This window comes from Phaseolus vulgaris, chromosome 10, assembly GCF_000499845.2.
Source record: "Phaseolus vulgaris cultivar G19833 chromosome 10, P. vulgaris v2.0, whole genome shotgun sequence".
Lineage (NCBI taxonomy): Eukaryota > Viridiplantae > Streptophyta > Magnoliopsida > Fabales > Fabaceae > Phaseolus > Phaseolus vulgaris.
This window is the reverse complement of record NC_023750.2, coordinates 32705207-32719701: the sequence shown is the minus strand read 5'-3', so window position 1 is coordinate 32719701 and position 14495 is coordinate 32705207. Positions and strand designations below refer to the sequence as shown.

At 53.2% G+C, this 14495-nt stretch overlaps 1 protein-coding gene across 1 annotated transcript; it reads right to left on the bottom strand.

The window, feature by feature from the left end:
• Positions 1–1584: 1584 nt before the first annotated feature.
• LOC137817931 (tropomyosin-2-like) lies at positions 1585–11961 on the bottom strand. Its single transcript, XM_068621156.1, has 3 exons — positions 11596–11961; positions 2752–2818; positions 1585–1910 (listed from the first exon to the last, which is right to left on the bottom strand). Exons 1-3 carry the CDS (start codon positions 11959–11961, stop codon positions 1585–1587), a joined length of 759 nt encoding a protein of 252 aa, XP_068477257.1.
• Positions 11962–14495: the final 2534 nt, after the last annotated feature.

Below are 14495 nucleotides of genomic sequence, written 5' to 3'. Positions count from 1 at the left end.
GGAATCCACAGGTAACCAGTGGGAAGGAGACCCTAGCTGACGGTTGAGGTCACGCACGAAGACGTCCCGGTCAACCGGACGGAACATTTGGCGCCCACCGTGGGGCCGATATAAAACATCAGTCCCATCACAAGTTCGAGAAAATCTACCAGGTTACAGTAACGTTGGAGGAGGTTAGAGTGACAATGGCCCCCACCAGACGAAGTACAGCACGCGCAGCCCCAGCAGAACTATCCATGCAACAGGTCCTGGAGATAATGAGGGGGCTGCAGCAGGACATGGCGGAGTCGAAACTGGAACAGGAACGCATGCAGGCAGATCTTGATGCCTCGCATGAGCGGAATGAAGAGCTCCACCGCGTAAATGAGGAGTTGCGCCAGGGCCTGAGAAATGATCGGAGGCGGCATGGACATGACGAGATGGAGAACCATTCCCCACCAAGGAAGTTTTCCACTCCTTTCTCGCAGGAGATCCTAGATGCAGTGATCTCGAACACGTTCGCGGGGCCCAAGGTGATCTTCACCGGGATGGAGGACCCAGAGACGCACCTTGCTGCATTTCACACACAGATGGTCCTGGTAGGCGGTTCTGACGCTGCCAAGTGCAAGCTCTTCATGAGCACCCTGACCGGGATGGCTATGGACTGGTTCATTAGCCTCCCAGAGGGTCATATCACATCTTTCCGCCAATTGTCGCGATTGTTCAGGGAACAATACTTAGCAAACAAGGCCCCGCCGCCAGTCTCTTACGACCTGTTCGATGTGAAGCAGTATCAAGGGGAGACCCTGAAGGAGTATATCAATCGCTTCGGGGCCCAGGTCGTGAAGGTTGGTACGACAGAGGAGCCTATGATCGTGTACGCGTTTGTGAACTCATCAGTCATCGTTCACAAGTTTTATTGAACGTCATCGCCGAATAGTTGATAGTTGCTCAAGTTTACTTTGAGTTAACAGTTTGCCAAGTTTGTTATAAGGTTAAACAATTTGCTCGAGTTAAAAGCGGTACATGGAGGGTCAAGTTCAAGTATCGCTGAGTTCACGCAGTTGAGCAAGTTTCGCCAAACAAGGTATCACCTCTGACGATCCTTTATGCACTTAGCGCTAGAGCGAAAGAGAAGCAAAGTGAAGTACGAAGAACGATGACTGATGAGTTGTCGGTGGGTATGCTGCCCGAAGAATGATGACTGATGAGTTGTTGGTGGGTACGCTGCTTGAAGAACGATGACTGATCAGTCTTGCCTTGTCGGAGGAAACTTTTCCAGACAAATTCTTACACAACAAGCTGAGGCAGACAGACTACGCCTAGTCAGTCATCCAGTACAAAGCTATGCATAAGAACTGTTAAATACAAAGCTAAGGGAGTAGCTAGTCGTGATCAAGTAGAGGCCAAGATCAAAGAGTACAAGATCACGCTAAACCTAAGCTAGCTAACAGTTAGTCGTGTGCATAAAGAAGGATGAAGCTCAAGAAAGTACAAGAGAAGCAGCTTATAGCTGAAACGAGTATGTATTCACACATAGTTTTATACAAATTCCAAGTACAAAAAGTTGTGCAGAAGTATAAATTTACAAAAAAGAAAAAGAGCTCAAGGAGGAGGAATGAGCTTTCCATCCACCACCTCATGATAAATGCTGAACTGTGAGAGGTCCAAATCCGGGAGAACGCATTGGATCTGCTCGAGCACCAGCTCGAATCCGCCAGCAAGGGCTTCAGCACCCACGCTCATAAGGTCGGCGTTCTCAGCTTCTAATTTTTGCTTTGAGGCCTCCGCAGCATTCTTCTTGGTGGTAAGGGCAGCAATGGAAGAGGCAGCTTCTTCCAATTGGCCCTTTGCCTCAGACAACTTGCTCACCACCTCCTCAAGCTTCTTCTCCCCAGTAACAGCTGTACCATCCCGTATCCGGGCGTTGGCTAAGTCAAAGTCAAAGTCAACGGCTGGAGAGTCAAGGTCAACGCAAGGCGTCGCCTAGGTGGAGAGGCGCCCAGAGGAAACGTCGCCAAGGCGAGGCGTCGCCTAGGTAAAGGCGTCGCCCAACCAGGGTGTCGCCAGATCAAACAGTGCTAAAGCAAGGCAATCACGGTGTGGTTCCCTGATACCCATGGGTAGGAAAGACCATGGAGGGAGCGATGCCGTGGGGAGGCCTCAGGTCCCGATAACCCAGGGCAGTGAAAAAGAGAAGGAAAAGGTGGCTTCAAGGCCATAGTAATAGTACCAGTGTAGGGCAGCCTGACTCGTGAAGTGCTCCTGCCGCCCCAGAGACGCCTGTGGGACAGATACGACTCAAGAGGAAGGTCACGCCCAGGGCAGCCGGGTGCAGTGGACAAGAGGAAGGCAGATACGCTCTCAAAGTAAGTGACTAGATAATTGGGGGCATGAGTTGGCACCCAAAAAGTCACCCCTAGCGCAGTAGCATTCCCAAGCAGGAGGACTCACACGTAGAAACGTCCCCAGATGGGGTCATGGCGTCGTGAGGACCTCCACGTGTACGACAGCCCTACCAGAATAGAAACACCTTTTAGTCAGGTGCCAGGTAATTAAATCCTTCAATACAGTTTCCCTTTCGAGCATTCAGGCGTTATAATGGCTCCCAAGCGTTTCAACGTCTTAAATGCGCTACGTTTTCTAATTAAATACGCTGATTGAGTGCGTTACGTTTGTAATTAAAGGCGCTTTAAGGCGCTTTAAATGCTTGGGTAGTTTAAATAGCGCGGAGAATGTTGGGAAGGGGGTTGGAACTTTTGGCAAATTTACCAGAGAACTCTCTAGTTGCTTGCTCGTGCTTCAAGGTTACGTACGAGCGATTGGGGAATATCTTTGCCTGAGGGAGAAAACACACACACATATACACAGTTCTTTTTACCACCTTCAGATTGCCATATGCGGTGCTCAGAGACGTAGGTGAACAGTTTTGGTGTTTCTTGCTGGCTGACTTGAGCGTCGGAGTGCAAACGGCCGCTAGGGCGCCTCTTTGTCCTCTTTTTTTTTGCAGGAATCCACAGGTAACCAGTGGGAAGGAGTCCCTAGCTGACGGTTGAGGTCGCGCACGAAGACGTCCCGATCAACCGGACGGAACATTTGGCACCCACCGTGGGGCCGATATAAAACATCAGTCCCATCACAAGTTCGAGAAAATTTACGAAGTCGCAGTAACGTTGGAGGAGGTTGGAGTGACAATGGCCCCCACCAGACGAAGCACAGCACGCGCAGCCCCAGCAGAACTATCCATGCAACAGGTCCTGGAGATAATGAGGGGGTTGCAGCAGGACATGGCGGATTCGAAAATGGAGCAAGAACGCATGCAGGCAGACCTTGACGCCTCGCATGAGCGAAACGAAGAGCTCCACCGTGTGAATGAGGAGTTGCGCCAGGGCCTGAGAAATTATCGGAGGCGGCCTGGACATGACGAGATGGAGAACTATTCCCCACCAAGGGAGTTTTCCACTCCTTTCTCGCAGGAGATCCTAGACGCAGCGATCCCGAACACGTTCGCGGGACCCAAGGTGATCTTCACCGGGATGGAGGACCCAGAGACGCACCTTGCTGCATTCCACACAGAGATGGTCCTGATAGGCGGTTCTGATGCTGCCAAGTGCAAGCTCTTCATGAGCACCCTGACCGGGATGGCTATGGACTGGTTCATTAGCCTCCCAGAGGGTCATATCACATCTTTCCGCCAATTGTCGCGATTGTTCAGGGAACAATACTTAGCAAACAAGGCCCCGCCGCCAGTCTCTTACGACCTGTTCGATGTGAAGCAGTATCAAGGGAGACCCTGAAGGAGTATATCAATCGCTTCGGGGCCCAGGTCGTGAAGGTTGGTACGACAGAGGAGCCTATGATCGTGTACGCGTTTGTGAACGGCGTATGCCCCGGTCCGTTTGGAGAATCTATCATCCGCAACCGCCCTAGGACTTTCGCTGAACAACGGCGTAGGGCGGTAGAACATATTGCTTCGGAAGGAGAGGTGTGTGTGAAGCGCACCAGCGTCGTGCCCTCACGCCCGAGGGGACCGACACGAGCTCAACCCGTCAGGGTCAATGAGACCACGACGGGAAGAAAGAAGCCAGAGGCGAGACGCCCCTACGAGGCCAAAAAGCCCCAGCCCAGGGGTCCGGTAGGAGGCGATCGCCCGGCCAGAGAAAGAGCGAGACCGGCGAGGTACAACTTCGTGGTTGAGTTGAAGGATTTGATCGCCGTGCCTAACATAGCTGAGAGGCTGAGGCGACCGGCGAAGACCGACAAGGGGTTGGGACCTCGTAAAGACTCTTGGTGCGAATTCCATGAGGCTTTCGGGCACCACATTGACAACTGCCTGTCGTTGGGCTACCAGCTAGATGAGCTGGTGAGAACTGGGTTCTTGAAGGACTATGTCGCGGAGCCCGCCGCGACCGCCACCTTGCCGCCGCCGGCAGAAGAACCAGCACACGAGATGCCTGTGCTTGGTGAGGTCCACACTATTGCTGGAGGTTTTTCCGGCGGGGGACCCACCGCCTCCCAGCGGAAGAAATACGCGAGGGGGGTAAATTCAATCGAAGAGAGGCTCTCGGGGGAGCCATGGGAGTCGGATATCGTGTTCACAAGAAGAGACCTCCGAGATGTGGTACCCCACGACAACGACGCCGTTGTCATCTCAGTCGTCACCGCCGGAAGGAAGGTGCACAGAGTGCTTGTAGACCAAGGAAGTTCGGCAGATGTCATGTTTCTGTCGACCTTTAATAAGTTACGGTTGTCCCCCAATCTGTTGAGTCCCTATACGGGATGCCTGTATGGGTTCGGGGATAACCAGGTGGAAGTCCGGGGTTACCTGGAGTTGAGGACTACGTTCACAGACGGAGAGGCCTCCCGTACCGAAAGCATCCGGTACCTTGTCGTGAACGCCAACTCTGCCTACAATATTTTGCTGGGCAGACCGGCATTAAACCGTCTGAACACGGTGTCCTCCACCCGTCACATGAAGATGAAGCTGCCGGACCTCAGTGGCCAGGTGATAGTCATCAGGTCAGACCAGGAAGAGGCAAGGAAATGCTATGAGAACAGCCTAAAACGAAGAGATGCGTGTTCATGGTGTATGAACGTCTGCCCAACGCGGACACGACGATGCTTGAGGCGGCGTCCGCTGGGTCGACGCCTGACGAGGTCCTACCAGCGGAGGCGACGCCCGGAGCTGATGCACCAATGGAGGAAAGCCCTGAGGGCGCGACACCCGTAGAAGAGGCGGCGCCCGCCGACGATGATAGCAGGGAACAGCCAACGGCTAACGCCGTAGAAAGGGAGATTGGCGGCAAGGCTTTCAAGTTAGGAAGTTCGCTGAGCCCAGAAGAACAAGAAGGGGTGGCAAAAGTGATTTCACGCCACCTGGATGCCTTTGCATGGTCCGCCTCGGATATGCCAGGCATTGATCCTGATTTCCTGTGTCACCACCTCAGCATGGACGCCACGGTCCGTCCCGTGCGTCAGAGAAGGAGAAAGTTCAATGAGGAACGACAGCAGGTGGTGAAAGACGAAACGCAAAAGCTGTTGAGTGCTGGCCACATCAGGGAGATTCAATACCCTGAGTGGCTCGCCAACGTCGTCTTGGTGAAAAAGGCGAACGGAAAGTGGAGGATGTGTGTTGACTTCACGGACCTAAACAAAGCATGCCCAAAGGACTCGTATCCGCTGCCCAGCATCGACGCCTTGGTAGACAGTGCGTCCGGCAGCAAGGTGCTGAGTTTCATGGACGCCTTTTCAGGGTACAACCAAATCAAGATGCACCCGAGAGACGAGAGCAAGACTGCATTCATGACAGAGACCTGTAGCTACTGCTATAAGGTGATGCCTTTTGGTTTGAAGAAGGCGGGCGCCACGTACCAAAGGTTAATGGACAAGGTCCTGGCGCCAATGCTCGGGAGGAATGTGTACGCCTATGTCGACGACATGGTGGTGGCGTCGCAGGATAGGGCGCAGCATGTGACGGATCTGGAGGAGTTGTTCGTCACAATATCCAAGTACCGCCTTAAGTTAAACCCTGAGAAGTGTGTTTTCGGGGTCGAGGCCGGTAAGTTTTTGGGTTTATGCTCACAGAGAGGGGGATAGAGGCGAACCCCGACAAATGCGCGGCGATTATCGACATGCGGAGTCCGACGTCGGTAAAGGAGGTGCAACAGCTGACAGGGCGGATGGAGGCGCTCTCGAGGTTTGTTTTCGCCGGAGGAGAGAAGGGGCACCCATATTTCCAGTGCCTCAAGAGAAACAGTCGCTTTGCATGGACTGATGAATGCGAAGCGGCTTTTATTAAGCTGAAGGAGTACCTGGCGACGCCACCGGTCCTCTGCAAACCGGTAGCGGGCGTGCCCCTCCGGTTATATTTTACCGTAACGGAGCGGGCCATTAGTTCTGTGTTGGTCCAGGAGCAGGACCAGAGTCAGAAGCCCATCTATTTCGTAAGCAAGGCATTACAGGGGGCTGATACGAGGTATCAAGCGCTGGAGAAGGCGGCGCTAGCGGTAGTATTTTCTGCCAGGAGGCTCCGTCATTACTTCCACAGCTTCACGGTGGTGGTGATGACCAACCTCCCTATACAGAAAGTGCTGCAGAAGCCTGATGTGGCGGGAAGAATGGTGCGCTGGGCGGTAGAACTGTCAGAATTCGACATCCAATATGAGCCTAGAGGATCCATCAAAGGGCAGGTGTACGCAGATTTTATAGCGGAACTGTCGCCCGGAGGTGAGCAGGAGGTGGAAGTGAGTTCGCAGTGGCTGCTCTCGGTTAATGGCTCTTCCAACCAGCAGGGGAGCGGTGCGGGAATAGTCTTGGAGGGACCCGACGGAATACTGATTGAGCAAGCCCTGCGCTTCGCCTTCAAGGCAAGTAACAATCAAGCAGAATATGAAGCCTTGATAGCAGGAATGCTCCTGGCCAAGGAGATGGGCGCGTAGAACCTCCTGGTGAAGAGCGATTCCCAACTGATCACGGGGCAGGTGTCGGGTGAGTTTCAGGCGAAGGACCCGCAGATGGCGGCGTATTTGAAATACGTCCAGTTGTTGAAGGGGGCGTTCAACGCTCTTGAGCTGATACATGTCCCGAGGGAGCAGAATGCCAGAGCTGACCTGCTTGCAAAGCTGGCCAGCTCAGGCAAGGGGGGTAGACAGAGGACAGTGATCCAGGAGACTCTCAAAGCCCCGCGTAGATTCGTGGAAGACAACAGAGTGGATGTCCTCCAGATTCATACATCAAGGGGAAGACCGAGGAGTCATTGCTCTTTGACCCAAGATACGCAGAGGGCGCCCCGCATCGGCATGTACGCGGGCGTGCCTGAGGAAGAGCAGATGCAGGTATGTGTTTTGTCCAAGGGAGACACCTGGATGACGCCCTATAAGCGATACCTGGCGGATGGGGCTCTTCCAGTGGACCCTGAAGAGGGTAAAAAAGTCAAAAGAAATGCCGCTAGATATACTTTGGTGGATGGGGTGCTGTTCAGGCACGGTTTCACTCACCCTATCCTGACATGCGTCAGTGGCGATGAATGCACCAGGATAATGGCGGAGCTACACGAAGGCATCTGCGGGAGCCACGTAGGGGGAAGATCCTTAGCTTCCAAGGTAATACGCGCAGGTTTCTTCTGGCCAACAGTGAAAGAGGACTGCGCACGGCACGCCCAGCGGTGTAGGCAATGCCAAAAGCACGCCGACTGGCACAAGGCGCCGCCAGAAGAATTGCGATCCATATACAGCCCGTGGCCTTTCCATACATGGGGAATCGACATCCTGGGCCCTTTCCCACTGGCAATCAGGCAGATGAAGTATCTGATCGTCGCCATCGAATACTTCACTAAGTGGATAGAGGCGGAGCCCGTGGCACAGATCACTGCGCATAAGGTACAGCACTTTGTGTGGAGAAACATTGTGTGTCGCTTTGGCGTACCTAGGCGCCTGATATCTGACAACGGGACCCAGTTTGCCAGTCAGCAGTTGAGAAATCTGTGTGCTGAGGTAGGAATCAAACAAGTGCTCGCATTGGTCGAACACCCCCAGACCAATGGACAAGTAGATTCGGCAAACAGAGTTCTGCTGAGGGGGTTAAAAAGAAGGTTAGAGAAAGCCAAAGGGGCGTGGGCGGAAGAGGTGCCAAGGATTGTATGGGCATATCACACCACGCCCCAATCCTCTACTATGGAGACGCCTTTCAGTTTGGTGTACGGGTCGGACGCGATGATTCCAGTAGAAATACATGAAAGCTCACCACGTTTTCAAAACTTTGTGGTGGAGGAATCCAATGAAGAGAGGCGGGTAAACCTGGATCTGCTAGACGAGGCCAGGGAAGAAGCTAGAATAAAAGCTGAAGCGATGAAGAGAAGACTAGAGTGGCAATATAGCTCTAAGGTAAAGCCGCGACAGTTTCAGGTTGGCGACCTCGTGATGAGGAAAGCTCACCCATACGAGTTGGAGAATAAGCTGTCTCCCAAGTGGACCGGACCCTTCAGAGTTACTGAGGCTAAGGGCAACGGTTCGTACAACCTGGAGACTTTAGATGGAGGTCCTATCCCGCGCAGTTGGAATGCGGCCAACTTAAAATTTTATTTCAGTTGACTTATGTAAGCAGTATGTCACAATTTAGTTGAAGGGGACGCTCTTTTTCCCTCTCGGGGGTTTTTTAATGAGGTCACCCTAATAAAAGGAAAAACCAGTTTGAGAAAAAGAAGTGCCTTGGTTTTCAGCCTTTATCTCTCTCTGTTTGAAGTAATGTGATGCGCCGCCTAGGTCGTGGCGTCGCCAAGAAGAAGGCGTCGCCTAGGTCATGGCGTCGCCCAGAAAGAAGGTGTCACCTAGATAGGGGCGTCGCCCCTGAGAAGGCGTCGCCCAAGTGAAGGCATGCACCGTTGGAAGAGCAGGACGAAAGGAAAGCGCGCAGTACATGAAGCATATACAAAGTAAAGTGGCGTTGCAAAAAATCAAGTATGATATTGAAAAGTTGTTACAAGCAATGTTCAATACAATGGGGGTAGTACAAACGGAGCAAACGCTACAAATCATGCAAAAACACAAACAAGCCATTCCTCAGTGGTCATCAGAGTCATCACTGGAGGAAGGGGAAGCCCCTTTTCCAGCCTGCAGAGCTCGAGTAAGTCGTGTCCTCTTTTCTTGGTTATTTTCGAACCTGCACCAAGGGAAAAGACGTGTTAGAGACACTATGAGGCAAGACATGCACGTACAGAAAACAACAAAGGCCGGAGTTTCCAGGGCAGCGATTTTTACCTATGTACTTCGCGAGAGTCCCAAAGTTGAACTCCAGGCTGATCACAGTGGCAGAGTCAAAACCTCCCGCCTCAGCAAGAATTCGGCAAGCTATTTAATCACTTGGAGCCAGCTTCTTGAGGGGTTTGGCTTTGAGGGCCTTTTCCTCTCTCACCAGTACAGCGAAAACCCATCCAGAGCGTCGGGAACAAGGTCAGTACGGCAGATCTTGAAGAACCGGCCTTTCCACCCGGTGAACGAGCTTTGGAAGGGTGTGAAGAGAACTCTCCCGGGTACATTACTGAGAGTTACCCAGAGGTTGTGTCTCTGCCTCTTCACCTCAAAGAAGTGAAGAAAGAGGTCAATCGAGGGTGCACAACCCAAAAACCCGAAGAGAATGTCGAAGGCTTTGACAAAGGCCCAGCTGTTGGGATACAACTGAGCCGGAGTAACGTTGATCTCCGTCAGCAGTTCCTTCTCAAACCAGGAAAAAGGTAAGCGCACTCCGATGGTCTTGAACACCACCTGGTAAAAGTAAAAGAAAGGGATCCCCTCGTTGGCCCGTTCGTCTCCACATACTGGCTCCCCTAGAGTGCAAGGGAGCACAGCGATGTCGTCGTCATGCCTCCTCGCGAAGGCCCGGTGGTCATAGGAACACGAATCCCCTTTGTGCTCCCTTATGGCCCTGGTGGAGAGTAAGCATGAACACTCGTCAAGAAGTTCACTCGAAGCCCAAGGGTACAAGTCTTTGGGACGGACCCTGGAGGAAGCAGCGTGAGAAGACATTCTTTAACGAGATCAGGGATTGTCAAGAGCGTAGAGACCGCAAGAAATGCAAGAGTTGGGCGAGGGAAGCGAATGCTGGAACAACCCTGTGGGAAAAAGAAAGGGTGCAAGAAGGAAGGGTGCAAGAAGGAAGAGTGCAAGAAGAAAGAACGTAAGTAGATTGTGAAGAGTGAGAAAGTGATGCAGATAGTTTCAGAGTTTGAAGAGTTAAATAAAGCGGTTAGAGCGCCAAACGACGCGAATGGATACACCGCACGATTGATCCACGTGGCAGAAGATGGAAGGATGACCCTGGCACCACTGGTTAAAATCAGAAAACGTCGTATCAACAGAATATCCAGTGGTACGATGCGCCGTCGAAAGTGAGTCAGGGGCGCAGCAGGAGTCAGAACTTAATGGAATGACTGAATGTCCCATCAACCATACAAGCAGCGCCACGTGGATCAAGTCGAATGACGGAACGTCCCATCAGCCATACAGGAGGTGCCACGCGGAGGGCACGAACAAAACCTTGAGCTCTTCGCTGTCATCAAGCGTCGACCAAGGCAGGGACCAAAGTCAACATCGAAGTAAAGGTAACGCCCAAGGCGTCGCCTGGAAGGACACAAAGGGCGACGCCAGCGTGAGACGTCGCAGGCGTCGCCAACCAAAATATCAGCAGGGTCGCCTCCCCGATACCCACAGGTAGGAAAGACTGTGGAGGGAGACGAAATCAAAGAAGGCAAAGTTAGTCACTAGCGTCGCCTCCCCGATACCCACAGGTAGGAAAGACTGTGGAGGGAGATGAGACTGTCAAACGCCAGCGAATCGCTGGCAGGGTGTTCCCCGATACCTATGGGAAGGAAAGACCATGGAGGGAACAGACCCCCCCCCCAGAGCACTCGGCGTTTTAGACACCCGGGGACGATATGGTGCTGCTGTAGCAGGCCTCTCCTTAGGCGTGGGCGCCGGGCGTTAAGGATCAAGGAAAGGACCTTTCGGTATCAGAGACATCCCGTGGACGATACGGCTTCACTAGGTGAGCCTCTCCATGGGCGTGAGGATTGGCACGTGACCTTTCCCGGGCATACAAGGCCATCTAACAAAGTGAAAGAAATAGGCGGAACACAAATAAAATAATCGAAGCGCGCGAAGGTAAAGAATGAGAGTAAGAACGCACAGGCAGGATTCTATATCGCGAAGGCACAAAGGCAATCATACGAAGCAATCATACGAACACCCAAATTGGTAACAAGAGTACGGTTGGTTCAAAGAATTACAAGTTTAAACAGAGAGAGTCAAAAGCAAGCGTAAAGAATAAAGGAATTAAGCTTGAAGGTGAAGGTGGCGGGTGAGAGACGGCGGTTCAGTCATCCAAGTCCATGGGCACGACCTTTCCGTCGACGACATGGTGCATGGGGTCGCAGTTTGAAATATTGATGTCAGGGTTCTCGCAGGACGCCTGGGTCAGAGCCTCTTGGAACCCCTCCTCGAAAGTACCCGCCATCTCCTGGTTAAGAGACTTTTTCTCCTTCTCTAGCTCCTCAACGGCGGCATCCCCAGAGGTCACCTGCTTCTCCAGAGCCTCCTTCTCCACGCGAAGCCGACTGACCTCGACCTGTAGTTTGTCGTAGTCAGCCCGAAGAAGGTCCATAGCTTTGGCTTGGGTGGCCATTTCCCCCTCCAACCGCTCCGTCTTGTCAGGCTGCTCACGGCAACGGTCCTTCAGGTCCTTTTGAATTTCTGCATCAGCTTTAAGCAATTCCTGAAGGCCCGTTACCTGGACTTGGAGGGCGACTTCACGAGTATAAAGGCCAGCCTGGAGCTCCAATGCCTCTGCCAGTTGCCTCTCAGTTTCTGCTTTGGACTCTTGCGCTTGCTTCAGAGAGGTTTGGTAGGTTTCGTTCTGGCGCCCCAGGGTCCTCATTTCCTCCTCCAGAGTAGTAGCCTTTGTTTCTAAGGCCTGGAGAGTTTGAGCCTGCATGACCGCGTTTCTGGCCTGGGCACGCCATTCAAGGGCCACCGCCAAGAAGGCCCCCAAGTAGAAGGGCATGCCTTCCTTCCTGCCGGTGCCCTCTGGCAGGGTCCCGCCACTGAAGCCCCTCATTAGATGCATAATCGGAGGAGGGATGGCGATGAAATCAGGGGCGGCAGCGACGGAAGCAGGGGAAGCAAGGGCTTCTGTCGGCGGCGGAGGCGGGCAGACTCGGCGCCTTCGCCCCTTTCCTCTTGGAGGGTCGTGGGAGGGAGTGAGGTCGCACTTGGGGGGTTGTCCATGAAGGGATTCCCTCCCTGGGGCGACGCCTCTACCAACAGAGGAACCCGCGCAGATTTTCTTCTTCTGAAGGGTGCCACGCCTTCTGAGTCCTCATCGTCTGATAGAATCTCCAAAACCAGTTTCCCTTTGTCAAGGGGGGTTGGAGCCGGTGACGAGGCCGCGGCTAGGGGAACAGCGGCGATGGGTAGAGGAGAGCGGGGAGTCTGAAGTGCTGCGAGGCTGTGTGGAGATGACGGAGGTGAACTCAGGGGAGCCTCGGCGATGATCGGAGGAGGCGGTGACAGAGTCGGTGGGGGAACCGGATCGGCAGCAGGAGTGGAGGAGGCGCCCGCCTTGGCGGCACGTGCCTCCTTCATTGCTTTCGCCAACATCATTCTCTTAGAAGCGCCCATCACCGATCCTACATCAAGACAGACCAAACAGCAAGAATTAGGACCAAAGCAGCTATGCTAAATTACAACACACATGGAGGCGTGAAATGCAAGTAACATGGCACAATATAAAACAAGCATAATAGTATGGGGGAACAAACGTTCGATAGCAGGCTGTTCACAACAAGAAAGATGAGGGGAGAGCCCTTACCAAAGTAGGTGGTCAGGGCGTGAGCATTGTACTCGCTAGCGACCAGCTTCAAGGTATCAAAAACGATCCCCAACCCTGCAAGGCTTTGCTTACCTCCCTATCGGCGGGAGATAGCTCTTCCAGGGTTTTGGCCCTGAGCAGTTTAGGGCGCTCCGTCCAGTAAAGGGGGAAGCCATCCAAAGCCGTGGGATCGTGCTTGGCGCTGCACACCCTGAAGAACTTCCCTTTCCAATTCTTGTAAGAATTTTGGAAGAGGGAGAGGAGGATCCTGCCTGCGATCCCGGAAAAGCTTACCCAGAAGCTCTTGCCCTGCTTCTTCACCTCAAAGAAATACAGGAAGACATCTACAAAAGGGGGGATGCCCAGGTGTCCACAAAGAATTTGGAAACCCCTCACAAATGCCAGCTGTTGGGATGGAGCAGGGCGGGGGTAGTGTTGATTTCAGTGAGGAGTTCCCCTTCAAAGGGGGTGAACGGGAGACACACTCCTACGCGCTTGAACACGGTCTAGTACATGAAGAAGAAGGGTTTCCCCTTCCTAGGTCTGTCGTCCAAACAAACAGGTTCCCCAGGCCTGCCGGGACGGACGGATATGTGGGCGTCGTGTGTGGCAGAAGGCGTTAAAGTTGTACAAATGGGGATCCCCACGGTGAGCTTCCAGGTCCTGGAAGGAAGTCAGGCTGGTGCATTCGCTCAGGAGCTCGTCGGGGGCCCAGGGGTAGAAGGCTTTGTAGTTGGACTTGGGGTCGTGGGGAGGAATCAGGCTCCGCGTTCGCGCGCGTCATGGTGTAAATAAGGAGCTGGAGAAAGAAGAGAGGAAAAAAGGGTTTAGCAAGTGTAGCCATGGCAGGAAGGGGAGAGAGCCCCTGGAAACGTCACCGACGCGAGAAAAATCAGAGGAGGAAGAAGAAGTGGAGAGACGCAGTAATACGTGATAACAACAGTCCCAGGCAGTTCAATAAATCATCTAATGCAACGAAGGGGAAGAGTCTTGAGTACCCGAAATCGTACCTTTGCTATTGGAATGGAGGCAGTAGAAGAGCGCAGGAAGGAGAGAATCGCAGTCGCAGAGAGAAAGGGTTTGAAGGCGATGAACAGTGCGGAGATGAAGAGAATGAATGTAACAGTAGGGTGAGCGCGGGGTTTGGAGTAACTTAAACGTTACATTTCGCAACTCAAGAGCGCTAACTGAGGGCCGTGGGATCGTGCCACGAGTCAGAGGATCAATTGCCCAAGGGAAACGCAAAGGTCTCTGGAGGATGGCCACGCGATGGGCCACGTGGCGCGCGATCAGGGTAGCCCAAAAGGTGTTATCATCATCGTTTCAGAGGAGGTCAAATCAATCAGTAAGAGCGCTCCTAGGGTTCAGAGAGCGTCACGTCAACCATTCGAGAATTGTTGAGTCAGCAGGGAATGACACGTCATCAGGATGGCACGTGGACGGCGTGGGCGAGGCTTTAGTCTTTACGCTGAAGACAAGTCTTCAGCTTAAGACTGGGGGGCTTGTGTACCGTCCCGTATCCGGGCATTGGCTAAGTCAAAGTCAAAGTCAACGGCTGGAGAGTCAGGTCAACGCAAGGCGTCGCCTAGGTGGAGAGGCGCCCAGAGGAAGCGTCGCCAAGGCGAGGCGTCGCCCAGGTAAGGCGTCGCCCAACCAGG

Excerpts from the sequence above, each read along its gene's own strand:
- LOC137817931 (XM_068621156.1), bottom strand. The coding sequence starts at position 11,961 with ATGCAGGCTCAAACTCTCCAGGCCTTAGAAACAAAGGCTACTACTCTG. Across the intron at positions 2,819-11,595 it reads CTGACTACGACAAACTACAG|GCAAAGATATTCCCCAATCG; the intron begins GTCGAGGTCAGT and ends TTTCTCCCTCAG. Across the intron at positions 1,911-2,751 it reads AGCAACTAGAGAGTTCTCTG|CCAACGCCCGGATACGGGAT; the intron begins GTAAATTTGCCA and ends ACTTTGACTTAG.